This window comes from Lathamus discolor, chromosome 6 (assembly GCF_037157495.1).
Source record: "Lathamus discolor isolate bLatDis1 chromosome 6, bLatDis1.hap1, whole genome shotgun sequence".
NCBI lineage: Eukaryota > Metazoa > Chordata > Aves > Psittaciformes > Psittacidae > Lathamus > Lathamus discolor.
Genome location: NC_088889.1, coordinates 90,485,935 through 90,513,344, shown reverse-complemented (window position 1 = coordinate 90,513,344; position 27,410 = coordinate 90,485,935). Strand labels below are relative to the sequence as shown.

Here is a 27,410-nt window from a genome sequence, read left to right as displayed (position 1 = left end):
GCTCAGCTCCAGCATCATACCTGGGCATTTCGCAGACACCCAGTAACCTCCTCTGCATGACGGCAGATGCGTTTCCATGTGAACACCAGTTCCTCGAGCTGGATTTTCTGGAGCTCAGCTTTAAAGTTGAATCTAAAGCACTGAATCTCAACTTTAAAGTGCTTCCTTCTCCTCTCCCTGGCCGTTAGTTATCAGGCACGTCTGTTTGAAAAGCTGAATAAGCCAGAAGAGGTCATATTAAGAAGACAGCCAAGTCAATAAGAATGTAATATATTCATCAGTTAAATACAGAGGACAAACAGTGGCATTCTTAAGTTTAACAAAGGGCAGAAGAGACAAAGCTCTGCATTACCCCCTTGGACACCTCCCTGGCGTCTCCCTCCCCTCACTGCCCTTCCCCATCCCTCTAGGGCTCTGTCTCCACCGGAGGAGAGCAGCCCGGTGATGCAGGCTCTGCGCTGCGCTTTCCTCCTGGCGAGACATCCCGGGCCAGCTGGGCAGATCCAACGCATGGATGCTATTCCAGATCGGCACCTGGAATCTCGTGTTTACCAAACTACATTCAAAGGCAGAAATGAAGCCCCCTTTTGCCCCGTGGCAGTGGGTGACAGCAAGCGGCTGTCCCATAGCTACAGCCGCCCGGTGCTCCCGTCGCTGACAGCATCTCTCCTGCAGCTGTGCGGCTGAGCAGAGACATCACACAGGGGAACAGAGCTCGGCCACACGCTCCAGCTCCCCGCTCGGAAACAACACCATTACCTCAGCATTCCCAAACAAGGCACAAGAGCCGTTTCCCCATTGCTTTCTACCCCTCATCCTTCACCTTTCCCATTGCTGCTTTCCCTCGGAGGAGCCTTGCTGATGTCTCCTCCCTACCCTGCACCCAGATTGCTCACTGCTTACTTATTGCATGGCTTATTACCCACCTTGCTGGGGTTTTTTTTTGGGGGGGGGGATCACCTTTGCTCTCCTTTCACCCTTTCCACACAAAAGCACCACCCTATCCTGGGGAACTACAGGGTGACTTCTCCCCTTGGAACCAACGCTCAGCTCCCAGGCAGATCTTCACTGTGAGCAAGTGCTGTCACCCCGCGCTAGCCCCAGCACCTCCTCTGCAGAGGGAAAAAGCCCTTATCTGCACAGCAGCAGGACCTAGTCCTGCCTTCGCTGCTTCCCACCCATCCCTGGAAGCCATCCTAGCGTGGGCCTTGGGCAGGCAGGTCGGAGCCCAGGCCAGCCCAGAGGCAGCTCCAGGGAGGTTGAGCAATCCGTGTTGAGAGGCTGAGGCTGCACAGCTAAAACCACAGCCGGCCGCTCGGGATTCCTTGTCCTTCCTACGCACAGCAGCAAAGGGCTCCATCCCGCAGCTCTTCCAGCCAAGCTCGAGGTTAGTCGCTGAATCGGACACGACCCATCATGGCTCAGACAGGCATGAAGCAAAACAGAAGATCACCCCCGATCTCCTCCCTCATAAATGCTCGTAATAAATGGTAACTCAAGACAGAAGTAACCTCATAAACCTCCACACCTCAGCTACCTGCTCCGCTAAAACCCGGAGCTGTTTAGTCTGCTTCTAACGGTGGTTTAATCACCTAATAGCCTGAAAGCATAGGACAGAGATCAAAATCCCACCACTAAAACGCTGTTATTTTAGGCACTGTGCCTTAACCGAGCAGCAACCTCTGGCTCTTATGTAGCAGCTTTACATAAAGGCCTGGAAGCACCATGGGGAAAGGCTTATCCCTACCTGATGTCAGGGCAAACAGGACGTGGAAGATGCAGTTAACACGCGCCAGGCAAGAGGCACCATCACCAGCCCCACCAACAACGCAGCCTGCCCCCTTCCGTAACAGGCACATGCCCCTGGGGACAGATACCACCTCCTTCTGCAGAGCAAGGATTTCCAAGACAATGAAGCACAGCATCACGCACCTTCCTCTTCCCTGCCCAGCCAGCACCCTCTCCAGCTTCCCTACCTTCACTTTTCCTGCAGTTCAAGAGTTCTCCTAGAGGGATTATCACAGACTGGCTTAGATAGAAGGGACCTTAAAGCTCATCCAGCTCCAAGCAGGGACCCCTTCCACTGGAGCAGCTTGCTCCAAGCCCCTGTGTCCAACCTGGCCTTGAGCACTGCCAGGGATGGGGCAGCCACAGCTTCTCTGGGCACCCTGTGCCAGCGCCTCAGCACCCTCACAGGGAAGAGCTTCTGCCTAAGAGCTCATCTCAGTCTCCCCTCGGGCAGGTTCAAGCCATTCCCCTTGGCCTGTCCCTACAGGCCCTTGTCCAAAGCCCCTCTCCAGGTTTCTTGCAGCCCCTTTAGGCACCGGAGCTGCTCTAAGGTCTCCCTGGAGCCTTCTCTTTGGGCATCGCCCCCCAAAGAATCTGAAATCACAAGAGAGTTACAATAAAAGCACCGACTGTTCTGAATCGCAGCATGAGAGCCAAGGTACAGCAGAGATTTCAGCACTGGAAATTGGAGGGTGGAATTTACTTTGAAATCCTGACACTTATCTCTTTTGACTAACATAAAATATGTACCTTGGCTCACGCTCACTTCCTATAAATGACTGGGAAGAGGATGGCTTAACACTGCGGTTTCACCCGGCTTCCAAACGGAAAAGAAAGCCATGAGAAAATTATTTCTCTAGACTAAAAATAAATAAATGAATCCCATTTTTTAAGCGTTCAAGGGAATCTGGTGGATGCAGCGAGGAGGCGGTGGGAAGTATTTGGCTAGGTGGCATTCTCCTTAAATCAAGCACAATAACATGGATCTGCAATACTCAAGTGCTGGGATAGTATGGAGGAAAATAAGGGCATCCCACTACAGCAGTGATGAAGCACATGGGGCTCTGTAGGAAGCAGAGGCATCCGCTTTGCCTTCTGTGCAAAGATGCCACAAATCATAGAAAAACCAGATATTTCACCTCCCAGTTGCCACAGGAAATTCCCGACATCAAACAAGATGCTTTGGGGACAGCAAGAAAACCGGCAGCTCCCAGCGCTGTGCTCCCTGATGTGGCATCTGAGACACGACTCAACACACAAGGCCAGGTTGGACGGGGCTTGGAGCAAGCTGCTCTAGTGGAAGGGGTCCCTGCCCATGGCAGAGGTTGGAGCTGGATAGGCTTTAAAGCCCCTTCCAACCCAAACCAGGCTGGGATTCTATAACGCAGGCCATTCGCTCCCATTTAAACCCAGGGAGACGCAGGGAAATGCAGTATCTCTGGTTGTTAACCTACAGATCTGACCTTCATTCAGCTCTGAGGTGCTGCAGAATTCCATGTTTTCACATGCACAAACACTTCTTGCTATGAGCCATGCAGCCGATGTCTAAATTTCTATACATTAAACCTCTCTGAGCTACCTCACACTGCTTTTCCCATTTGGAAACGGCCCGGCAAAAAGAGCTGCAGTGATTTCCAAACGCTGACTTGACTTTCCTGATGCAGAAATCCCTTCAACCCAGAGCATTCCCACAATCTCCGTTTCAAGGAACCAACAGTTTAGGACAAAGGAACTTTAACAAGAAATCCACAGACGGCTCCATTCATGTGGGCAGTCACTTGTGCATCAATTTCTGCAAAGACAGTGAGGAGTGACAGCTTGTGCCCTGCTCCAGGGAGATCAAGGAGTCCAGCGCTTAGAGGAAGATCAAACTCGACCTCTGGCTCTCACTCCATTACCCAGCGCCAGTATTTCTACCAGTCTTTAACTGTGGAGAGAACACAGCAAATGCAATTAACTTCAAAATCAAGTCTTGTGAAGAAACACCCAGGCTTCAAAAAGGGACCGTGCCAGCATAAAGGCATCAACCTCTTTAGCCCTCAGCAGCATCGAGCAGTCACAGAAATACCACGCAGATGACAACTTAAAAGGCAGAAAACCAAAACCCCACACCATTCCTCCTCCCAGCAAGGAAAAGGAGACAGCAACACATGAGAACGTCCTGGGACACGCGTCCTGAAACCCCTTTATCCAAGTCAATGGATTAATGATGGGTTTTAATGCATGGCCAAAAAGTAGTCAATACCAGCTACAAGTGGGCAGGATTACTACCCTGTTCCTCCTCCTTCCAAAATGCCATTTCCAATGGTTAGTGCTCCCTCCACATCTGCCTTTGAGCAGATGGGATTCTGCACAGACGTTCAGGGTACAGGCAGATCTGCTGCTGAGCCTCCAAAGAGCTTGTTACATCACAGAATCACAGAATAGTTAGGGTTGGAAAGGACCTCAAGCTCATCCAGTTCCAACCCCGCGCCATAGGCAGGGACACCTCACACTAAACCATCCCACACAAGGCTTCATCCAACCTGGCCTTGAACACCACCAGGGATGGAGCACTCACAGCCTCCCTGGGCAACCCATTCCAGTGCCTCACCACCCTAACAGGAAAGAATTTCCTCCTTAGATCCAATCTAAACTTCCCCTGTTTCAGTTTGAACCCGTTACCCCTTGTCCTGTCACTACAGTCCCTGATGAAGAGTCCCTCCCCAGCATCCCTATAGGCCCCCTTCAGGTACTGGAAGGCTGCTCTGAGGTCTCCACGCAGCCTTCTCTTCTCCAGGCTGAACAGCCCCAGCTTCCTCAGCCTAGAGACAGAAGATCCCAATCCTTTAACCTGACCCAAGCTGCAGTGCATTTCTGCTCATCAAACATTCCTGATGGAAAGCATCCGAAGTCTTGGCCTTCTATTCAAACTTTCACACTCCAGATCAAATCCAGAATAAAGGAAGGACGAACAATACCCCTATATGAGTTGGATTCTTTAAAAAGGCCTTATACTCCAATAACCTTCCTCAGAGCTCCACACACAACTTCCTTTTGCTGCACAGATGCCAAGTCCTGAGACCTCAACTCTTTAATTCCTAACTCTATCACATACCCTCAGGAACACCCAACAAGACTCACCATCCTCAAGAAGAACACTGCTCCAAACCTGTACATTCAGAGCTGTAATCATCCTCTATAAATTACTGCCATAAAACTTTCATGTGATATATATCAGGTCACAAAAAGGGCGTAGGAATGGTTAACCAGCCATAGATAAATCAGATACATGTTAGAAATGACAGTGTGGTTAATGGAAAATAAAAAAGCCAGCAGTTCCTTGGATGTCCTTCAGTTTATTATTGTTATTCCGGGGTTATTCTGCACATCAAGGTTTATTTAACTTCAGAAAAAGAGGAAAATAAAAATAAGACTTGTTCTCCCATGCCAGACCTGAACTTTGGACGGAAGCGTGCCTTGAAGACAACGCTGCCCATCTCTCATCCTCCTCCCATCAAAAGCCTGGCGATAGCACAGCGAGTTTAAACAGCGCCTTGCTGAGAAGTGTCAGCCTGTTGAAGCCAGCACTGTCATGGAGCTCATCCGTTGTTTTCACTGGATCCTCCCCAGCTTGTCTTTTTTACTAAAAATCAGAAAAAAGAAACCCTCGCTGTCTTCCATTTTGGAGGTGTATTGAGCTTCCTGCACTTCATTTCCAGGTCTGGGTCCTCCAGATCCAGATGCGCCTGAGCTGCCCTGACTCTGGGCATTTCTGACAACGGACAAATCCTGCAGGGATAACCAGAGTGTTATTATTCAGGGAATCATCACTGACCCACAGTGTAGTTCTTTGTAGGCACTGGAGCTGCTCTCAGGTCTCCCCTTCAGGAGCCTTCTCTTCTCTGGGCTGACCCAGCCCAGCTCTCTCAGCCTGGCTCCAGAGCAGGACTGCTCCAGCCCTCGCAGCATCTCCGTGGCCTCCTCTGCAATAGGAAATACCTCTGGAATTTGAGCTAAACCTCTCACAACAGACTCTTGCCTTCTTATTGTGGTCAACACTTTTCCAAATTACAGGAGACAAGGATCCAACTTCTCTGCTTTAAAACTAATCCTGGAGGAAATTTCATTTAACTTAATGCCAAGACATTAAGGGGAGAGCCTTAACCAAGGAGCTCCTGCAAGTCACCAAATCCAACTGCCCTTTTCCTGAGGCAAATCTCTGCCTGCACAATGCATTTCTGCTTGTTTCCTTTCTATGAAGGTTAGGACAAAAGTCAGTCACAAGAGCTGTGGAGAAACAACTCGCTTAGCGAAAGGGTTTCCCACTTTCTGCAAGACCAGCGTTCCCATTCCACCCACTTGCATTCCTGTATTAAGTGAAAATAGAATCACATCCGCAGGCTGCTCATCAGTTACACAGGTCAACGTCCAGGCAACGTGGCAAACAGCTGAAACAAAGTCACTTGCACGGAAAGATGCTGTTTGAAGAAGTGATGGGCTTGTTCCAGCACCACCATTTACACCCATCCTTGTTAAGAAGTATTTTATCCCTTAAACCCATTTGCATAATTGCCGCAATCAAAGGCGTTACTTTACAGTAATAACTTTAATGGCAGATTTTTCCTTAAACATTCTTTCTAAAAGGTACCTCAAGGTCGGTGCATCCATATGCTAGGGAAAATAAAGACAGGAGGTGACACTCGGGGAAGGCAGGGTGTGGAGAGGACCAACTGCTCTTTGGTTTGTGCTTTATGATGCTCAAAATGTACTTCAGAACATAAAGCTTCGTCACTTCAACAGCAACTACTTGGTACATTGGCAGCTCCCTGTTTTATTTCTATTAATTCTGATATTCACTGCCTGTAATCTTATTATGGGAGAATCTGGCATCCTTCTCACTCTTCTAAGTGACAGTCCATGTCTTGCTCTTCAGATTGCCTTCTCTGATTGCAGGTTACAACAAAAGCCATAAAGCCCGACACATGTATTCAATACATACAGCAGTCATTCCCTGGGTGATGTATCATTCATTTAGGGATGAGCCATTAACACATGGACAGTGGTTTCCACAGCCAGACAACACAGAACACCCTCAGCAAAACCTTAAATACAGCTTTCGTGTTTTGTACTATTATGTGCCTTCAGTTCAGTAGAGGCAGACATATAAAGGCAAGCTGCTGTACCAAATATATATATACACATATCTATAAATATATATACATATATATACACACATATATACACACACATACATATACACACATATATATACACACACACATATATATATATATATACACATTTTTATATATATATATATAAAAGAACTGGAAGTCTCTTCTCCCAAAACTCTGTGGTATCACAGAAAGCCTGGACAAGCAGGCAGGCACTTGGATAGGGAGGGAATACGTACAAAGCTGATAGTTACTCAGCACTTTTGGGGCATGGGACTCACGACAGCAATTTTCTTACCAAGTCGGAGCCCTGGCCTGCTTTTCTTGGCTGCGCAGAGACAAGAGCACAAGATCACAAAGATAATGGCTACAGGGCTTCAGGAGCGCTGTCAAGTTTATTTTAAGATGGGTAAAAACCACTGGCCCAGTTTTCAATATAAAACACAGTCATAGGGCAAACAAACCAAGATCCAGCTGGAGGTTAGAGGCAGAAACCAGCTGGGATTTCCATCCAGCTCCCGCACATTATTCCAACGTTTGTGTCCTCCAGATCACAGAATCCCAAGTTGGTTTGGGTTCAAAGGGACCTTAAAGGCCATCCAGCTCCAACCCCTGCCACAGGCAGGGACCCCTTCCACTGGAGCAGCTTGCTCCAAGCCCCTGTGTCCAACCTGGCCTTGAGCACTGCCAGGGATGGGGCAGCCACAGCTTCCCTGGGCACCCTGTGCCAGTGCCTCAGCACCCTCACAGGGAAGAACTTCCTCCTAATGGCTGATCTAAATCTAAATGTCCTGTGTCAGCTTGAACCCATTCCCTCTTGTCCTACTCCTGCATGCCAAAGGCCCCTCTCCGGATTTCCTGTTGGCCCCTTCAGGCACTAGGAGCTGCTCTGAAGTCTCCCCAGAGCCTTCCCTTCCCCAGGCTGAACAACCCCAACTCAGGCTGTCAACACAGAGAACAGCTTCATTTCAAACCCCAATGTGCTTCACCAGTGCAGCTGCCTCACCATGTCCATGCTGGGACGCTCCTCACCGGAAGCTTAACCGGGACCCCAGGAGCATCATGGCTTTGTCCAAGGGGGCTCCGTACCTTGTCTATAGGGCAGCTCCTTCCCCAGGCAGCATCAACAGAGGACTTTAGAGGAACACTTCCACTTAATTGAGGTTCCCAAACCAGTCAGGCCTGACTGAAGGCATGTTGCCCTTTAACGCAGGTCTAATTACATTAAAACAAAATGCTTTCGTGAACATGGAGAAAGGCTGGGGAGAGAATGAGACAAGCTATAAATTAAAGCAGAGGATATGAATACCATGCAAGCTGCAGTGTTAGGGTTAACGTGGGTCTGGAAACAGTTTAGAGAAAACCTGGTGTGGCTAAGGGCCAGCTCTGAGTTTAGTTGCTTTGGGCTAATCGTTTCCTTCAGGCAGGCTACTCCAGCACACTAATAGGTTTTAATAAAAACTTCCAATTGGGCCAGTAAACCCCTCATTAAGCTGTTTTTAAAGCATGAATTTAAGAGCGGCGAGGGTAAAAGGTCACGAGGAGTATTTAATTCGGAACGGCTGGCAAAAGGTGCTGTTGTGATTGAAAACACCAGAGTTCAAGTGTCCAGGGCCACATAAACATCCGACTCTGTCACTAGACCTGGTTAAGTGACAGCTTGAAAAATAGATTTAATAAGACAGAGAGAAAAGTTTCCCACTCTTACACGAGAAATAGGAGCAGCAGATCACAATGCTAGCCAGGAGCAGGAACAGTCGGGCAGCAGCAGCCCTGTCCCTCCTATCTCAGCATGGGAGGAGGATGAAGAAAGAGCAGCCTTTGGCCATCTGGGTGTTCAACCCTGCAGGGATTCCCAAGGGCTCGCTGGGTCACTCATGCTACGGCTCCATCATCTCCTGCTGTGAGCAGAACCAAGTGCTCCAGCAATAAGACCAGCCCATGCTCCGTGTCCTGCTGCCAATATCTCCCCACATGTCACCTGCACAGCAAGCTTCTGGAGTGACAAGTGCCACTGGGTGCTTGTGTGACGCCTGGGTGCTGCCACGTGTAAAGCAAAGCTCTGCCACTGAATCCTTTTGTACTTGGGCAACCTCAGCCCCATCACCAGTGCGGATGGTCTGTAGGAATCAACGTGTGAGCCCAGACATCTCAGTTCACTTTTGGACCTGCACTAGTGAAGTCTGACCTCAGTCATTTCAACTTACCTTCGTTTCCTCCTGTGACAGCCACGCTGCTCGCTAGTATAGTGCAACTTGTGCAAACTTCCCTCCTTCCTTGGAAACGTTCACTCACAGAGCAGAGACATCTCAATCTCGCACAGCAAAAGCAAGAACGCCAGCTGTGCACTCTAACACTGCATTTTATGTCAGTGCACATCTAAAATTCAAGATCCCTGAAGACCTTTTAAAAGAAAAGCCTCCTTGGAACAATTTGCATTGAAGTAAAGAGCGAGGGTTTAACAAGTGATAGAGAATTACACACACTCGGCTCTCAACTTTTTATTCTGCTTCTAATCAAAACACACTTCAGCTTAAATTCTAAGATAATAGATGCAATATAAAATTTGGGAGCAGGCAGGATAGGAACCAAATTATTTGCTTATTCCATGTGTACAGATAATGGGAAAGAAACAACTTAAATTCAACCTTCAGTGATCGTCTTCTCCCCATGCCAAAATTAAGAAGAAAATTTACTATAAGAGGGAGGAAAAAAAAAGCTTTTCCTTTTAAAATAGGCTTCAATTCTAGCCATAGAGTTGGCCTGCAAAGTGTGCAGGAGCAAGGCACGCTGGAACTATCCCCAAGGAAACATTTGCTTTGGCTCCAAACAGGACACGTTTGTGCATCAAGAGTCAAATCAGATCAGCTGCTTCTCCATCCTCAATCCTGTTTAATGAACCCATAGATAGCCAAAAAGTAAACAGATGCATTTCTGTCTTTTCTGCTGGGAATCCAAATTGCTGCTCCGAGAGGTATCCGATGGCCACGGAGGTGACGACGTGGAGTCAGGATCGCCCAGGACAGTTACGTCATTTTCCTACCTCACACCTGGAATTTTCCTCTCCAGAGGGATGCGACTGTCCATTACAACTCACACGATCATTGCAGCTTCTCTGCAGCTCCGCTTAGCTCCCTGCTGCTATCTCATTTGACCAGTTTCTCAGGACAGACTCAGGGCCAGCAAACTGTCTTCTGAGTATCTGGGGCTACTTAACACAATAATAAGGCAGAACAGAAGAAAGAAGAAAAGAAAGCCTATAAAAGAACATCATCTTCTCAAAGCCTCTGCTAGAACAGATATAATAAATCACCATTAAATCAGGCTTCCACTAGGGTATCTCAGACAGAAGCATCATCAGCAACTTCTGCTCTAGGAGAGCACATCCTTGCCCAGAAAGGGTCAGAAACGAGCCAGGCTGTCCACACCACAAATCTGCTGAAACAGCTCTGGTCTCATTCTGAGCCTGGAGAAAAATGTCCTTCATTTTAAAGAAGGACAAAACACCAAGTTAACCTCGCTGGTTCCTTCCAGCACCACAGCTGCAACCTTCAGAGAGAGGGAGACCTGCCATTGCTGCAGATGATCCAGGACCAAGGCCAGCTGGCTCACACAGGTCACCAAGGCAGCTAGACACAGGATGCAACAAAGAGGGCCAGGGGGGAGATTTAGGCTTGGAATGAAGTTGCCACAAAAGGTCACCTCTCTGGGAGCAGCCTGGCTGCTGGCCTTGAAGGTGCTCTCCACTGGAGAGGCAACACATCCATCCATCCATCCATCCATCCATCCATCCATCCATCCATCCATCCCCCACAGCCTCAGCTCAGCTAGAAAGCAAATCACTCTGGCCAATAAGCAGTCCCTCCAGAGCACAGACCACACTCAACAGGAGCACTGCCCTGCCAAAAGCAGGCAGGAGAAGGAGCCATCAAATCTGCCATCAGGGGATGTCACTCGTCTGAGCTGTGCCTATTCACATGGAGAGACCCATATAAACCCACTACAAACTTGCTGGAATGAACCACACTACATCTAAAGCCAAATTTACACCCAAATAACAATAAATAAAGCCCAGAATTTATCAGAGCTCAGCTAATTTCAGCACAGCTCTAACCCCATCTCTATGGCCGAGCACCTCTTTACCCTCCAGAGATAACAGCCCACCATGGTCTGCGCTTTGCACTGCGCAAGCTCTTGCATGGCTGCTTCACAGCTCATTCCCTGAAGTGAGGAGTGGTTTTAATAACTGTTACCTGACAGGAGTAAGAGCAAAGAGCAAAACTTGTGGCAATTCCAGCTGATCCCATTTGGCCTAACAGCTTGTTGTTATTTCCAGGTTCTGGAGTTCTTTAAAATTCATAGGGACAGCCTGCAGTTTTAATAGAGGCTACCAAAATCCATGTTAAGATGCATCAAAAAGAGCACACTTCCTGGAGAGGAATAGGAAACAGTCAGCATTTACAAAGATCTCTCCAGGAATAATTCTTTCTTTAAAGCTCTTGCTTTGAAGTAGACGCTACCAAAGAATAAGGCTTCCAGTGCTCAGCAATATTTAATGGACTTCTACAGCAATGGATGACAACGTTGTTGTTTCAGCTATATTATAACAAAAATATTGTGGTTTTCCTGTATTCTAACAAAAGTAACTCAAGATTTACATCTCATTCATCTTATTCAGAAGTAGCCCTTAAGCCAAAAACAAGGGAGGGAGAGACCCTACTGCGTACAAAGGACTTCAGTAATCCTCATAGGGTGACTATCCAGTTGGGACATAAAGAAAAGCCAAAGAAAGATAAAACACTTGCAAAAAGGCAGCTTTTCTACAACCATCAGTGAGAGACTAACACACTGAGAGAAGATGAGCAGCTTGAGTTAAAACTAAGACAGGCGTCCTCACTAACCCAACAAAAGTCTGGATTCATGCTGTAAAGTCCAACTGATTAAAACACCCACATCCAGTGTGAAAGTATCATCTAAACCACAGAGCAGTGGAAACAAGTCTCCATACTACTCTGCTTCTGCACTTGGCGAAGCACCATGTACAATAACCCCATGTACAATGATCCCATGTACAATGATCCACGTACAATAAACCAGCTCAATCCCTTAAACTGATTACAACGATTGGTAAACAAGGAGACAGATGCAATTCCAAGGAGAATCATTGAATGGTTTGGGTTGGAAAGGACCTTAGAGCTCATCCAGTTCAAATCCCACTACCCTGGGCAGGGACACCTTCCACCAGACCAAGGGAGAAGGGGGAGGATGCTCAGTCACTGCTTTTGCAAGCCTCCAAATCCACAGGCACAAATGGACTTTATTCTTGTGCCTGACATCAGAATAACCGAATTTCTTCCCAGAAAAATCAGACCACCACCACCAGTTTTCCTAACATTTCCTCAGAGATGAACGTCTTCTACCAGGATTTCTAATGTTCCATTTAGATTCCAGCTATGGGTTGGAATACTTACTGCTGAAAAAACCCCAACCTGTGCAAAGCAGGAATCAACCTTCCAGACCAACAAGGGAGTAGTATCTACACCTCACGCTAGTGGAAAAGCAGATGATACGAGCAAAAGCTTCTTGATGTTCATACAAATCACCAATGGCAAGGGAACTGGAATTTGGGAGGAACAGGTTCCTTCCCAACGGATGCCCTTCAGACCCTGCTTTGCTTGGTTGCCTTATTTAACTTCATCTTTAACGCCACCCTCCAAACAATGCTGTTGTACTTACAGAACCCTTCCATCAAGTCTCCTTCAATCTCAATTTACAGCATTCACGTCAGTTTTCCTTTCCTTAAAGGCATATGGAAAGAAATCCAGTGAAAGGCAGAAAACAACCAAACATTTGACAGAGAAAGCCAGAGAAAGCAAGTTAATGTAAAGGCTACATACCCACAAATGCCTCAATACATTACTAGTGCAGATTTGTTCTCTTTTATTCACTTACCAAAGGAATACCTGCAAAACAAAATGAAGAAAAAGCAACAATAAATTAAAGCCTTGGCTGTGGAACTGCAGGAACATACAGCTCGTGGTAGTTTTATTTCAAACTTCACACATTCTGTTCCAAAACACATCTGTCAAGAGCATGGGAACATGCCTGAACCACATAATGTGCAACTCGCAGTACTCAATGGGAAATTGCCGCTACCTGGCAATGAAAGAAGAGAAAATTCCCTTGCTTCTGGGTAAATGAAGCTGTTATTTAGCACTCCAAGCAATTGGAGTTCAAGCCTTCTTTCAATACAGATGCTAACCCAGAAGAGCCCCAAATCACAACAGACCCTGGGCTGCTCTGACTTGAGAGACTCCTCTGAGCAAGAGCGAGTTGCCAGGGCAGCTTCACCAGGTTCCACTGCAGTGTTAGGCATCCATGGTTTCCAGAGCATGTTAAGCACTTCCCAGGAAGAAGGCAACAACTGAAGCTGTTATAAACACAAAATTAAGGCATACATCTGTGCTGATGAAGCCAAGCTGCTGAGAAGCAAGAATTTACTTCCCACTTGTGAACTATCCACCGGGTTTTCATTCCCTGTTGAAGCCAGAGAAGTCTAGCACCATGCCATCTGCTAGGGAGTGCTATGTACTGGTGCTCACTGACCCTCAGTGCCACAGGAAGATCTCTGATACACACTTACTGTAGTATTTTCATGTGAAGTTTTGCCACAATCTACTACATCATTTAACTTGCCTTTTTAACTGGCCTTTGAAATTGCCTTTAGCTTAGCTACAACCAGTAGCTATAAACCACTGGACTACCAGTTCCAGTAACATGTAAAAACTTGTTAACCTTCGAGGTTAAGGTGCTGTTCTTCAACAGACAGCTTGTATTTACTCCCATTATGGCTTCAATCCCGTATCACAGCTTTATTGTGTGTATCTGCAGCATATTGCATTACATTAACCAAAACCACCCCGAAACAGCCAGAACCCCAAACCAAAAAACACCCCAGGCTTTTTAAGATTTGCTCTTACAGAAAATACCTAACATATCCCAAATAGGTGTGCATGGAATTTGAATAGCTCTAAAATCCATCAGTCTAAATGCTTTACTACATATTAAACAACAATTTCATGTGGGGCTACTGATGGAGAGAGAGCAATAACTTTAAAATGCACAATAAGTTTTAACTTGCTTAATAAAAGCAGCTCTTTATAAAGATATCTGTCATTAAGGGCAACCTAACTTTGCTGTGCTCCACCACACTTGTGGTGCAGTTAAACATAAACTTGTACGAATTATTCTTCTTTCTTGGCAGAAGTTAAGAACCCCCTGAGGCTCATTTAAAACACACACACACACAGAGACAAACACAAAATGAGGAATTAATCAAATATTGTATTCTTCTGAACCACATTAAGTTTTCTGACGTGTGTCTGTTGCTGATTACATCAATCCCGGCTCCATAACTTGTCATGTGATGACAGGCAAGCACTTGTGAATTTATTTCTCTGAAGAAGCCTGCGATACAAATGCCAAGGAAACCAAACCAAATGGCCCACTCCAAATACATAAAAGCAGCAGGGCTTCTTGTAGGGATTTTTTGGGGGGGATTTAATAGGTACAAACAGGCAGGTACCCAATTCCCACAGGCTTCAGGTTGTAGTTTGGAACCCAATTACCATTACTCCTTTCCAACATCCTCTTCGTTGCTTATACAGAGTACTCAGAAGTGTTTATTAATAAAAACTGATGGTTTTCCTACTCCCTGTTTTGGCATTTGGAATGTTACTGACAGACAATAACAAGTGAAAACATGGATTTGATTTTTAAGGTTGGGGGGGGGAGCAAATTTCAACAGATCTGCGCATTGCCAATCTCAGAAATGTTGTAATTTCAAAGTACATTCCATTTGAACTGTCTAAATCAAATTAAAAGGTGGTGTCATTTCTGTTTCCTGGTCAGAGGAACAATGTCATTAGCCGTGGCTTGGCATTAGAGGCAAACTTCATGTCACACTTCAAAAGACTCCAAGTGTCAGCTGACAGTCATAAACATCATTAAATCCTTGGGTTAAATTGTTTTCACCACATTGTCATGCTGATTAATTCTAGCTCAAGTCTATTCCTGGAAAGCAAAAACTGATAGGAAAACATAGCTCAAACTACATTAAACTCCATCACTCCTGATGAAAACAAACTGCATCGCCAGTGCCCGTGGTGAAGGCAGCAGGGAGAAGACAACACAGGTTTGAAGGCATGGCTCTGCAAGAGCTTCCTAGGCCACCACTGTGCAAACAGGGAGCTCCCAACCCAACCAAAACCACCCCCTTTTCTCTGTAACTTCACGGTTTTTCTGCCTGCAAAGCATGCAGGATGATGGTTTCTATTTGCTTAGGGCAGATCAGCCAGACTTGCCCAACGAATTTACATTCCTTCCCCATAGCTGCACAGATAATTCAACACAAGTGTTGTCTGGGACAGGGATTCCTCTTGTAAGGCTGTAAAACAGGACAAAATTCTACATAAAATCTATCAGAAATAGTATTAGAACATAGAGAGGCACTCTTACCTTTACATCTCTTGATGCTTACTAAGAAAATACATCTGTACTTATAAGCCAAAACCCAGTTCTATCCATGGTTCACATCCCAGCAGTGCCCAACACTACAAGATCATAGAATAACAGAATAGTTCGGGTTGGAAGGGACCTTCCTTCCAACCAAATTGATTTCCACAGGCAGGATAATTCCCTGCTGCATCCCTGATCTGCAGCTGGTGTTAACAGCTTCTCTCACTGTTCTCCATGGAGAACATCCTCTACGGAAAGTGAACCCAGATGTCAACTTTCAACTCCATTATGAATCTTATTCTCTAGGCTGCATAACTTGGGATGGGGGAAAAGGTATTTGGGTAGCACCAACATCTCAATAACAGCAAAAGTTGGATGAGCTGCCTGCCATAAATCCAGGCACTGGATTAAGGGAGAAAAAAAATGGGCTAATCCATGGAATTATAGAAACCATGGAAAATCCATGTGCCCCAAGACAGGACTGACTTTGTGAGGATCACCTCTGACAGATATCTGTCTAAGCAGCAATGGAAACTCCACCTCCCCCTCCAGGCATTCAGCCCAGTGTTGATTCCTCCATATGCACATTTAGAAGGCTTTTCCTCACATCTAACCTGTATCTTCCTTTCCACCACGTAAGCCAACAGCAGCTTGTCCCATCCACATAAAGACAGTGAACACGGAGAACAGCTTATTCCCATCCTCTCTGCTGCTTTCACACACTTCAAGATCTTTGTCTCCTTTCCCAGTTTGCATGGAATAGTTTGGACTGGAAGGGACCTTAAAGCTCATCCAGTTCCAACTCCCTGCCATGGGCAGGGACATCTTCCACTAGAGCAGGTTGCTCCAAAACCCATCCAACCTGGCTTGAGTTTTCCTTTCTCTCAACTAACCAAACTCAGGTCCTTCAGCTTTTCACCACAACAGGACACTTTCTTGCCTCTTCGTTGCCCAGCGTGGAGCCAGGCCCACTTCCAGCCCAATGTTACAACCAGACACAATATCCCCAGCTCCGAGACGTGCAAAACCTCATCCACTGCTGCAGTGCACATGATGCTCCTAAAAGTTACTGGTTTACGTGCCTGAAAGCTTGTTTGGTGAACCACAATATACCAACCAAATTAAAGCTGTAAACACTTAGGACAAGAAAAACCCCATATTTTCCCTGTGTGTATATATATATGTACAGTACCTGGCACCTGGGATCCACTTCCTAAGCACACTGCCTCAAAGAGAGAAGCCAGTTGGCAAACATCACTTCCAAGAGACTGGGAGTCCATCAGAATGAGATGACAGAATTAGTCGAGTGCACCATTAATTTCAGAACATCATTAACTTAAAAGTGTGGGGGGAAGAAACATTTCTGACAGCTGGTTTCAGTTGCTGCCAAGCCTTTAGTATTGCACAGCGGTCGCGGGGGGAGGAAATAAGCTAGAATGGGAGTAAATGAAACCACTCGTCTGGTTTCTGGATTCACTTTATTGTGGTCACAGATCTCTAAAAACTGGGATTCAGCGCTCTGTAATTACAACATCCACATTTAAATGGAAGGCACAGGGATAGCATTAAAAAAAGAGAGTGCTCGAGGATGAGGTTTGCTCCTCGGTTTGCACGTGGTGCTGGGAAAGGTGCCTGAGCAGAGCTGGAGCCAACCAGGAGAGCAGAAATGGGATAGAATCACAGACTAGTTAGGGTTGGAAAGGACCTTAAGAACATCCAGTTCCAACCTCCCTGCCATAGGCAGGGACACCTCACACTAAACCAGGTCACCCAAAGCTTTGTCCAACCTGGCCTTGAACACCGCCAGGGATGGAGCATTCACAGCTCCCCTGGGCAACCCATTCCAGTGCCTCAGCACCCTCACAGTAAAGAACTTCCTCCTTACATCCAATCTAAACTTCCCCGTTTAAGTTTGAACCCGTATGGGATGGGATGAGACAGCCGATCTGGAGCAGCGCCGGGTGCTCACAACCATGCCCCATCCCGCGGCTGCACAAGTGGCAGAAAACCATCCAAGTGCTGCTTTACTTTACCCTTGCAAGGCAGGGAATCAGGATGGGATAAGAGACCAAATGTGAATTACCCAACTAAGCCGCAGCACTCGCCAACTGCTCTACCCGTGCTCATTTCCAAAGCTAGAAATGATTATAAGCCCTGGCTTATGTGACTGCAGAATTACCCACACTCAGTTTGCTTTGGTGAAATCCTTCCTGTGCCAAACCCAGATGCTGAAACGGCAGCCCTGAGAACCCTGCACTGCGCTGCTCCTTCAGCTGGATGGTGAGTCCAAGGCAGGAAAGATGAAAATGGGAACAGGCAGCAGGAAGGTAACTGCAGCAGCACCACAGCTTCTTTGCCCTGCCACAACCACACTAGGCTGCCAAAATGACTGCATTTCCCTAGGCAGAATCAAACTGGAAATACACGTGCATGGCAAGTAGCAACAGACACTGACGGAAAATAAAGGGGTCAGCCCCACTGCAGCATTTTGGTGTGCATACATGCACAAGGTGAGTTTTGCCATCCTGCTTTTCCAGCACCAGCAGCAGAAAGGTTTTGCATTTCTGCTGCCGGCAGGTAAAATCTCAGGAAAACTGCATTTCTGTAATTCCATTCCTTGGTTAAGAAAAGAACAATCCCTTAATTGCATTAATGAACCTCTTTCCAAAGGTTGCCCCCACCACTGCCAACCATTCTGCAGCCTGAGCACAATTCCCCATTAAAAGAAGAGGCCTGCAGCAAGGCTATGGGGTTTGGTGGAAGCATGGCCATTTCCTCTCCATGAAGTTCATAAAGACAGGAGTCGTTCCAATGCAAGCTTCCACCTACTTTCCCAAGAGGGCCTGCTTGTTCTGCAGTCACTTGCCTCCCCTTCTCCGGGAATAAACATCTGGATTAAGACTCTTAGGGAAATCAGTAAACACAGATCCCACCATGCCTGGACTCTTCCCTAACCCCCGACTGCTTTTCAGCTGTACCCATCGCTCTATGAACATTCTTTCCAACCACAGCTGTTTGAGAAGTTAGAGGAGTTCAACAACATCCAGGGTTGGACCAGAGTGGGTACGTGAAGCTATCTGGCAAGTTACAATTCAAAAGAAATCATGAAAAAACCCTATTATTCGTTCTTTTCCTAAATCTTTCAGCTGTGGAATCAATACGCAAGTCTGTATACCAGCTACAGTTGGCAATGAGATGTGCCAGATAATAAGCACTTAAACCATGTTTGTCTCAGTCTCTGGCAAAGGCCTGTGGTGCATCACACACTGCACAGCCACACCACGAACCACATAACCTTCTGATCATCGCTTTGCTCTCATTTTTCTCATCGGCTGCGATTTGCAGGAGTGACTGGAAGCTAGAGACAGTCTGTGCAAAGGAAGCAGCGCTGTGTTAGCTGTCCACAGAATACACACAGCTCCCCATGTGCCACTCCTATTGCCACTGATGTCTGAACGTGGTCTTCTCATGATGTCGAGTTAGGAACAGGGGAAGCAGGTGAAAGAATATCACTATGTGCCTTTCACTGACATTTGCCAAGCTACCAAAGCATCACACGCTATGACGTTAAGTCATTTTGTCAGGCTTTCTGCAAAGCCAAGTAGCAGATGCACACCACTGCTCTTCTGTGCTGTCCTAGTACTGCACACAGGTAACAGGGATTGTTGGGATTAACATGAGAAAAGGATGTGAACCACAACTTGCAGGGCAATTCCACAGCACACACTGAACAGACTGAATAGGCGTTGTGGGGGGAAGAAGTGCTGGTTAGCAATGGGATGCTAATTTCAGCACACGAACACCTACCATGGTATGGACATAACCTGCACACATCTTAGGGGATGCTCAGCAGAATGCTTTTTGTGCTGTAGACAAAGAGATGATCTCTTCTACATATGGTGAATTAATTTTTATAGACCTCTGGCTATCTTACAGCAGACTTAGATAGAAAAAAGATCCTCCAAAGCTGCTATTATTAAGTGAAGCCACTACAGTAATCACAAGTCAAAACACTGTGCAAGCAATCAATGTAAAATACTCAAATTCCTCCCTAGTTTCCCTCTTTTTAAGCCTATATAAGTTGCCCCAAGTATTCACATTATTCAGATGGCATTCACCCTAGAGGCACTACTTGCTACAAACACGACAGCCCCAGCAGCAACGCGGCAGCTGCTCAGGAAGCCCCTACCCACCATTCTACCGAAGCCTCTTGTTTTTCATATCATGTTGCAATGGCAAGTTAAGACTTGCCATGGGTCAGTTCTTCTCCAGGAATGTATTCACAGAAGCAAGAAACCACCAGCCCTGGAGCAGCCCAAAACTCCACCAAAGCATCCCTTAACAGCCCTTAAAAGCTTTTGGCAGCTCTTCTACCAACAGCTCTTGCAGATTATCTCACATTTATAACATAGCTGGACCTGGCTTCTTCATCAGGTCCATCTCCACCTGCCTTTCGGTCCACTCCATCCCACAGAATAATGCACAGGTTTTGGAGTACAAGTGGGCAGGAGCACACTCGAGCCTCCTTGGACATCCTATCGCAACTGTGTTCTTTGCCCCTTCAAAAACCCAGCCTAAACTAACAGCATACAACCCATTGCCACCTGCATTTAACTCCCTCAACCAAGACAAGAAACCAAACCCCAGCCTAAATTAACAGCATACAACCCATTGCCACCTGCACTTAACTGCCTCAACCAAGACAAGAAACCTCTGCAGAGCACACATTTACAGGTCTTGGGGATGAAGGAACCAGCCACAGCATCACCCTCCTCCTGCCCAGCCACGCTGAACGCCAAGCGAGCGGATGGCAAAGGCCCCTCTCAAGGGCTGCATCTAAACCCAGTGCCAGCCTAGGGCAGAGAGGGGAAACACTAAATGATTCCTTTCTGACATCAGCCATGATTAAATTTTAATCTCTCAAACAAAAATATGGTTCTCATTAGCCTCATTAGTTCCCAGTTGTACTGCAAGGCAACAGTGTCACATGGTATTAATCTTTGTTTTCATTAATATGTCATATCAACCGCTCACAGCATTCTTTGAAACTGATCCGCTCCCTCTCTTCTGTGCGAGTAGGAAGTGCCAAAAAGCAGCTTCCTCGACAGGAAGGATGACCCCCTGAGATCCTTCAACTTCGGGTTTACGTTTCGAGAGATAATCTTTTCTTTCTGGGCAAAGAGGGAGGAGAGTCGGGAGTAAAAGGGATGGGAGGCTGCAATCCACAGTAACAAAGAAATTCCTGGTGTTTATTGCCAAGGCCAGATATAGGAATAACATATTCTAAGTTTTCTTGTTGTTGTTGTCATTGGGATATTTTGGAGAGCTAGAAAAATAAAGCCGGGTTGCAAAAAGGGTTCTTTGCAAAGCCCCTGGCAAACTTCAGCCAGCTCCGATTTAGCATATGCATCAAGATGATATTTGCTAATGGGATTCATCTAAAATCATAGACACTTGTTTTTTAAACACACAAAATTGCATACAGCATTCAGGCACATGAAGTCCTGCTTGCATTTCCAACCTTCCTATCTGTAAAGCTGATAACAATTAAGTCGTACAGTCCCTCAGTACAAACTTGTGTTACTTCCAGACAGGCAACCAGAGCAGGATATAGACTGATGGAAAGACCCTGCCAAGGTCACACAGTTAAACACAACCTGACACATCCATTCCTGCCCTTACAGTGAGGTCTCGGAGAACTTCCCAAGTGAACCAAGCATACTGATGAAACCCAGGGCACACAAGTTCCTATTGCCTGCTTGCACAGCTCCTGATCCTTCTGTATTTGCTTACTCAGGGGCAGAAAAAGTCTTACTGAATTACTCATGCCTCTTAACAAAACCTGCATTAGCTCAAATGCACCCATGTGGTTATGTTCATTCACGCTTGATCTGGCGCAGGTCTGCTGGAAGCTCAAAGGGTGAGTCTTCCACCGCTGTTTGCATGTCAGGCTAGGACTCTTCTAGTCACAAAATGAATGTCCCCGTAAGTGCTGTGCCCTTCTCATAAACGGGTCACAAACCAGTGCACTTAAAACCAGGAATGATGTGTTGCTAAATCCTACCCACATTTCACACACTGGCTGTTTTACAAGCTGGAATAAGGAGCTCAGAAGAGATCTGTTTCTAACCTTTACTGGGTAGGATGACACAAGACAAAACCCCAGATGCTTTAGACTGAAACCCCAAAGCTGTAGAATGTAAGAGGAAAGGAAGTGGGGAAGAGGTCCATCTAATGGCTACTAATGCTCTCCTGGAGAGTGAAAACACAGCCTGAGCATCTCATCAGCCCCCCAGCATTTAATGGAGCTCAGCCTGAACCAGTCACCAGTTCATCCTCTAGCACACAGAAGACTGATTAAAGTCCTGCATAGGTCAAGTGCTTTTTAATGAGACATTTAAACCACAAAACCTCCATGACATACAAGTCTCTCTTCCTTCTCTCTTGCAAATGAACTTCTGAGGGCTGTAATTTAATTGCAATTAAATTACATGCCTTGGAGACATGCTTTCATGACCCGCAGTATATTTGTCCCTTCACTAAGTCTTCAATATTAAAGTTAAAAGCTATTAACATTATGTCCAATCAGCTAAATATGAAGAAACATGAGGCATCTGGGGCCAGAAAAACAATCACATCCTCTCCTGTGAGCTTTAGTGTAGGTGCATCTTGGAAACCACCCTGGCCATGCAGGATTGGAAAGGCACAGCCTGAACAGCTATTGCTCACAGTCTCTGCGGTTGTACAGTGGCGAAGCACTGATCAACTTCATATTCCTTCCAGAAAAAAAAGCTATGCTGCTTACTCTTATTTTTCCCTAAATAACTGTCAGCAGTAGCTCCAGCAACATTTTCCACAAGGGAAGAACACACTGAAAAGAACGCTGTAGCCACCTCATGCTATAACATTTTATTTATTGGCTTGTTTAACCTATTCCCTTGAGCTCTTGTAACTCCACCAGAATCTTAGTCATGAAAGGCAAAAAATAAAGGCAATAGGATTTAAACCCTTACAATTTGAGCTTTTGTATCAAGTGTCATTACAAACTGTACTCTTGAACAGTGGGCAATAAGCTTTGTAAAATGAACCAGCACAGTAACCGAGGGGAAAGGAAGGGCTTTCAGATGACATTTGAAAATGCCAGGGGGAGATGGCTCTGTGAGGAAACAACAGAAGAAGAAACAGGAGATCAAGTGGCAGAATAGCTGAAAAGTTTGTTTGTATAAGAAAATGTAATAGCTCTCTGGAGACACCTTACTGGGGATAAAAGTGATTCTATTCCAGAATTACAAATTCACTTCAGAAAGGCATTAGTTATTCCGGTACAAAAGTGATTTAAGCTCTGCTGGAGCACCTTTCCCAGAGAGCCTCTGCTGCTCACGGTCCACCTCTGCAGACATGAGCCGCAGCAGCACAAAACAAAACCACAAATGGAGGTTTCATGAGGTCACCTGCAACGAGGATTTTTATAGTAAGGGGGCAGCTTTTCCCATTCTTGTTTCAATGTCCCACAATCCATTATATTAATATTCAGGAGGGAGGAAGTGGCAAGAAAGGCAAAGCCATCCGTACTGAACTTGTAGAGCTGTGCTGTTCTTCCAATGCCTGAACCTGGACAAGCAGGATTTGCAGTCTGCAAAATGGACCCTGAAGCATGAGGAATTCCCACAAAACCCTTTTAAGCATCTTTAGCTTCATTAAGTAACTCTATTATACTCAAACTGGGGACACTTGTTACTATTATTCTACTGAATTTAGGCATAGCCTGAAGAAAGCACAATAAAAATCAAGTCTAAAATGAACACAAAGATTGTTGACTTCACCCAGCCTATGGGTCAGACATTAAAAATGCTTTTGCACCAACAGCTTTTTAGATTCTTGACTGTCTTCTACTTCAAAAGGAAAAGAGGAAAGAAAAAAAATCCAGTATTTTAAGACACACTGAGCTTCTGAGGCAAGCGTGGCACTATTACATGTGTGCTCCATGACCCAGAGGTTTAGCCTGAGCACACTCCAAATATCGCAGCTATTCTGGGAACAGAGTACCCAGAACTGCAAAAGCTTCCTGGTGCATTCCACTTCCAAATTCAGCAAAGGCAATCTCAGCCCCACACTCTACAGGTATCAAAGTTAATACTGTTCCCTGACCTGGCCTAGTTTTGAGGACCACCAAAGTGCATCTTGTACCAAACAGTTCACCTGCACTTTGGCAGAGCCAACAGTAAACTGGCAAAGTCCAGAATTCAGGACAACATCCTGGCCTCAGTTCTCAGGATCTCAGGTTGCCAAAGTAATGCTTATCCCACAAAATCCATTACAAACAGCTCACATCCTGTTCCAGGAGCAGCTTTCCTGAGGGTTCTAACACCCTCAAAGCCCTTCAGCCGGTCCCGTGCCGCGCTGTCCCAGCAGGCTCAGCTGTCCCCAGGCACACAGCGTATTCCCCAGCCCCCACGTGGAGGCCAGCAGTGCCGGGGCAGGCAGGCAACACGTCCTGCCCTTCAAAGGAGACAGTTTGCTCTTCTAAAGCTTCCTCTGAGCCTGAGCCCCAGCCAGCTGGACAGCAGTTGAAAGACTCCTTCAGCAGCACCCGGTATCTGGAGACTCCAGCCCAAAACAAATAGAAGCATTTAAAATTAAAATAGAAGAAGAAAAGGCGATAAAAAGAAGAAATTGTTCCTCACTGGCCTCAAGAAGAGAGCTCTATTCCTCCTTACCACTCCGTATTTTCCTTCAACTTCCTGGGCATCTATTGCAAAGGATTTAGCTGGATTGGGTCAGCCCACGGGTCCATGCCTGGCCCAGAAGCGCTGGTTTGCGGGAATCCTGCTCCTGCCAAGCTGAAGAGGAACATTTTAAGACAGACTATATGATAACTCCAAAACAGGAGGAATTTCTTCCTCATTTTGGAAGCCTTTCTGCTGAGTTACCTCATAACCCTGATCAGGGATGCCTGACAACATTGTCCTTTGCTCCTTCACAAGATCTGCAGTCTTCAGTAGGTGCTCTGGAGGAGAACCGGAACTCATCAAAACCTCTCAATCTGCCCAAATTTGTAAGACAACATTAATGGATCACCTAAACCCACCTGCAACCGGTGCGAAAAGGGAGTTCTAAAGACAGCTTTAGCTTTAAGGCCAATGCTGCCACCCGCCCATGATCAGCAGCAGAATTCAGATCTCAGCTCATCCCTTGCAGCACCATAATTCCCTGAAGGATGGCGAGAAATCAGTTAAATTCCCCCTTTGCTCTTTCCCCATGTTTACCTGCCCTGTGAGCACCCAGGGAAGTGAAAGTCACACTGTATGCACAATAATAATATGGTTTTGACCACCCAGTGACCCATTTCAGAAGATCTAATGAAAAATGTAACCGCAGCTGAATGAACTGTTCCGCTGGGTCGCTTTGATTCTTCTCCCCCACCCCTTTACAAGAAGAACTTAATTTCCTGTTGAATATATTTGATGCCACAATTATGAAGAGATGAAGTTGAGGAAATGCCTCCTATCCCCTCCTCTTTTCCCTTACCCTTCCCCAGAAGAACCTGACCCATTCGCTTAAGTTGTTACTCTATACCAAGAGTAACCTGCCTGTGCCAGGGTAAATTTTAAACTCCAAATCTAAAGCAGCAAAGGAAGCAAAAAAAATACAGCCTTATCTCCACATCAAGAGTCAGTTCCTTTCAACCATAGCATCCACAGAAGGCAAACTCGGGGCTCCACTTGCATTCCTACTGGCCAGATCATTGTCTTCAGAGCTGCAAAGAGATCTAACACTTGGCCACAAGCTCCTAATCCTGCCCAGGAAGAGGCGTTTGGACATGGTCTGCTGGACACTGGTGGTGCTTTGGTGTGGTAGAGGAAAAGGACTCCCTTTTCCATCTCCTGCCCTTTGCCTCTCCCTTAAGGACTGGAGACATGAGAAAACAGCCACTGAGGTCAACAGGCATGAGTGGATTTCCTTTGGCAATACCCCAAGAGTTCTGAAGGGCTGCCACCCCTCCAGCACCATCACACCTCCTGCCTTCAGTCTGCCTGTACCAGGGAAAGCAACTGAGAGCAGAAGAACTAGCACAGAACCTGACTGCCCAATGACACACAGAGAACATATTCCAGCCAGCTTTGATTTTTTAAATCAAAACTGTAATGACATTATAGCACCACTGCAGCCTCAGCACTGGTACACTGAGCACAACAGAGTGCCTTGTGGGCACTAACAAAGCAAGATTGTCATGCTGACGTCTTAGCTAGACAGCTACTTCAGGAGCAAGCCACATCAAACCTTCAGCCTCAGGAGTCGCTGCAAGTCCAGCTCTCAGCTACAAAACCTTTGCAACCTGAAGTGGGGGTTGTTATGGGCTTTTCCCCCCCCACTCACAAAGAGGAAAGAGGGACACATTTTGCTGCTACTATGACACAGGCTCCTGTATCTCTGGAAACGAGAGCAGGATGATACTTGAATTCTTGCCCTGTAACATAAAACATCTACAAAAATAGACAGTTTTGGAATAACTTGGAAATGGGCAACAAAAAACTATCCACCAAGTTATTTTTCAAGCTTTGTGGCTTTCTTTCACAGTCTTAAGTTCATGCTGAGTTAAGAACTCAGAGAATAGAGCTTTTCAGAAAACTCTTATCCCTCACCCACTTACATACCATTTGGAGTAGGATAGGAATGAACGGGACAGGACAAGCTCAGGGCTGCACAAGCACATGCAAAGCCTTAACGTTAAAATTCACTGAGCCCATCCAATGGCCCATCCATGACAGGGAAAGTCTCCTGTCGTGTGTTCTAGAGCCAGAAGATGGGAGAGAAACCATCCCAGTAACACAACTGTGTCATGCCCACAGCTTGGGCACCTCCTCATGGCACAGCCTTTTAACCTCCTAAAGTTACCACATCACCTCTGCTACAGGCAGAGAGGTACCTGAAGAGATGAACTAATGAAATTAGGGGGTTCTACAGGCCCATCCTCTTTTAACCAGCATATCTGGGGCCTTCGCAAGTGTGAGGACCACCTAAAGCCTTTTCTTTTGCACCACTGCCCTTCCCTGCAGCAAGGTGCTATGCAGACAGTCACTATTTCTCCTTTACTTTTTCCTTGCAGGCTTACGTATTTATCTTAAGTGTTCCATCTCTCTTCTGGACAGAACTGAGAATTGAGAAACCATGTCAAAAGGAATTGTTAGGGGAATTCCCTTGCAACAGCCATGAGGGAAAGTACTCCCCAGCAGGGACAACATGTAACACGTTAGGCAGCCAATTTGCTTCTCAGAGGAGAACAGAATCAGGGCCTATATCCTGCATGAGAGAGCAGAGACATGCCTACACCTCATTTCTGCCAGATGCTTTCCTTATCTCACATTCCCACATTTCTCCTTAAAAGACCACCAACCTCAAATGGCAACAGCAAGGCAATGTGTGCAATGCACAGAAAGAGATCACTGAGAAAAACAATGCAGAGAGATTGTCAGCTTACCAGATTTGTCCAACATTGACCAACGAGAGGTAGAGAACCCACAGGACAGACATAAGGACCATGTTTGCACATCCAGCTATCAGAACAAAGGCTGAAGTTGCCAGGCCAAACAGGGAGAGGTAGTCCAAGGTGCTGTCCATGTCTGACCAATCCAGAAACCAGATGATTGTTGGTGCATAGCTCAGTGCATCCAGATCTATCTTCCCCTTGAAATACTTCTTGACATTCTGCAGGTATAGCTTGCATGGGAGCAGCCCCTTCTCTCCTATTAGCTGCTTGTTTTGATGATAGGCCACCAGGAAGGCTACAACTAGAGGAAAATAAGGAAGGGGGAAAACAGTGTTAGAAATCACCCAGGGTGAAATACACATTTTGAGTCCAGAGTTACACAAGTATATTCATGCCTCAGGAAGGAATTTATTCACATGTCCTCGTGTGTTAAAACACAACACACTTGTTTCTATTAACCA

General features: G+C 46.2%; 1 protein-coding gene across 1 annotated transcript in view; it reads right to left on the bottom strand.

Annotated features, from left to right (window-relative positions):
• The window catches only part of LMF1 (lipase maturation factor 1), a 225,792-nt gene that overhangs the window by 187,964 nt on the left and 10,418 nt on the right, over positions 1-27,410 (bottom strand). Inside the window, exons 2-3 of the mRNA XM_065684805.1 lie at positions 26,941-27,250; positions 12,897-12,907 (exon numbers count right to left, since the gene is read on the bottom strand). Coding sequence (XP_065540877.1) covers positions 12,897-12,907; positions 26,941-27,250 — 321 coding nt within the window. The remainder of the gene's footprint in view (positions 1-12,896; positions 12,908-26,940; positions 27,251-27,410) is intronic.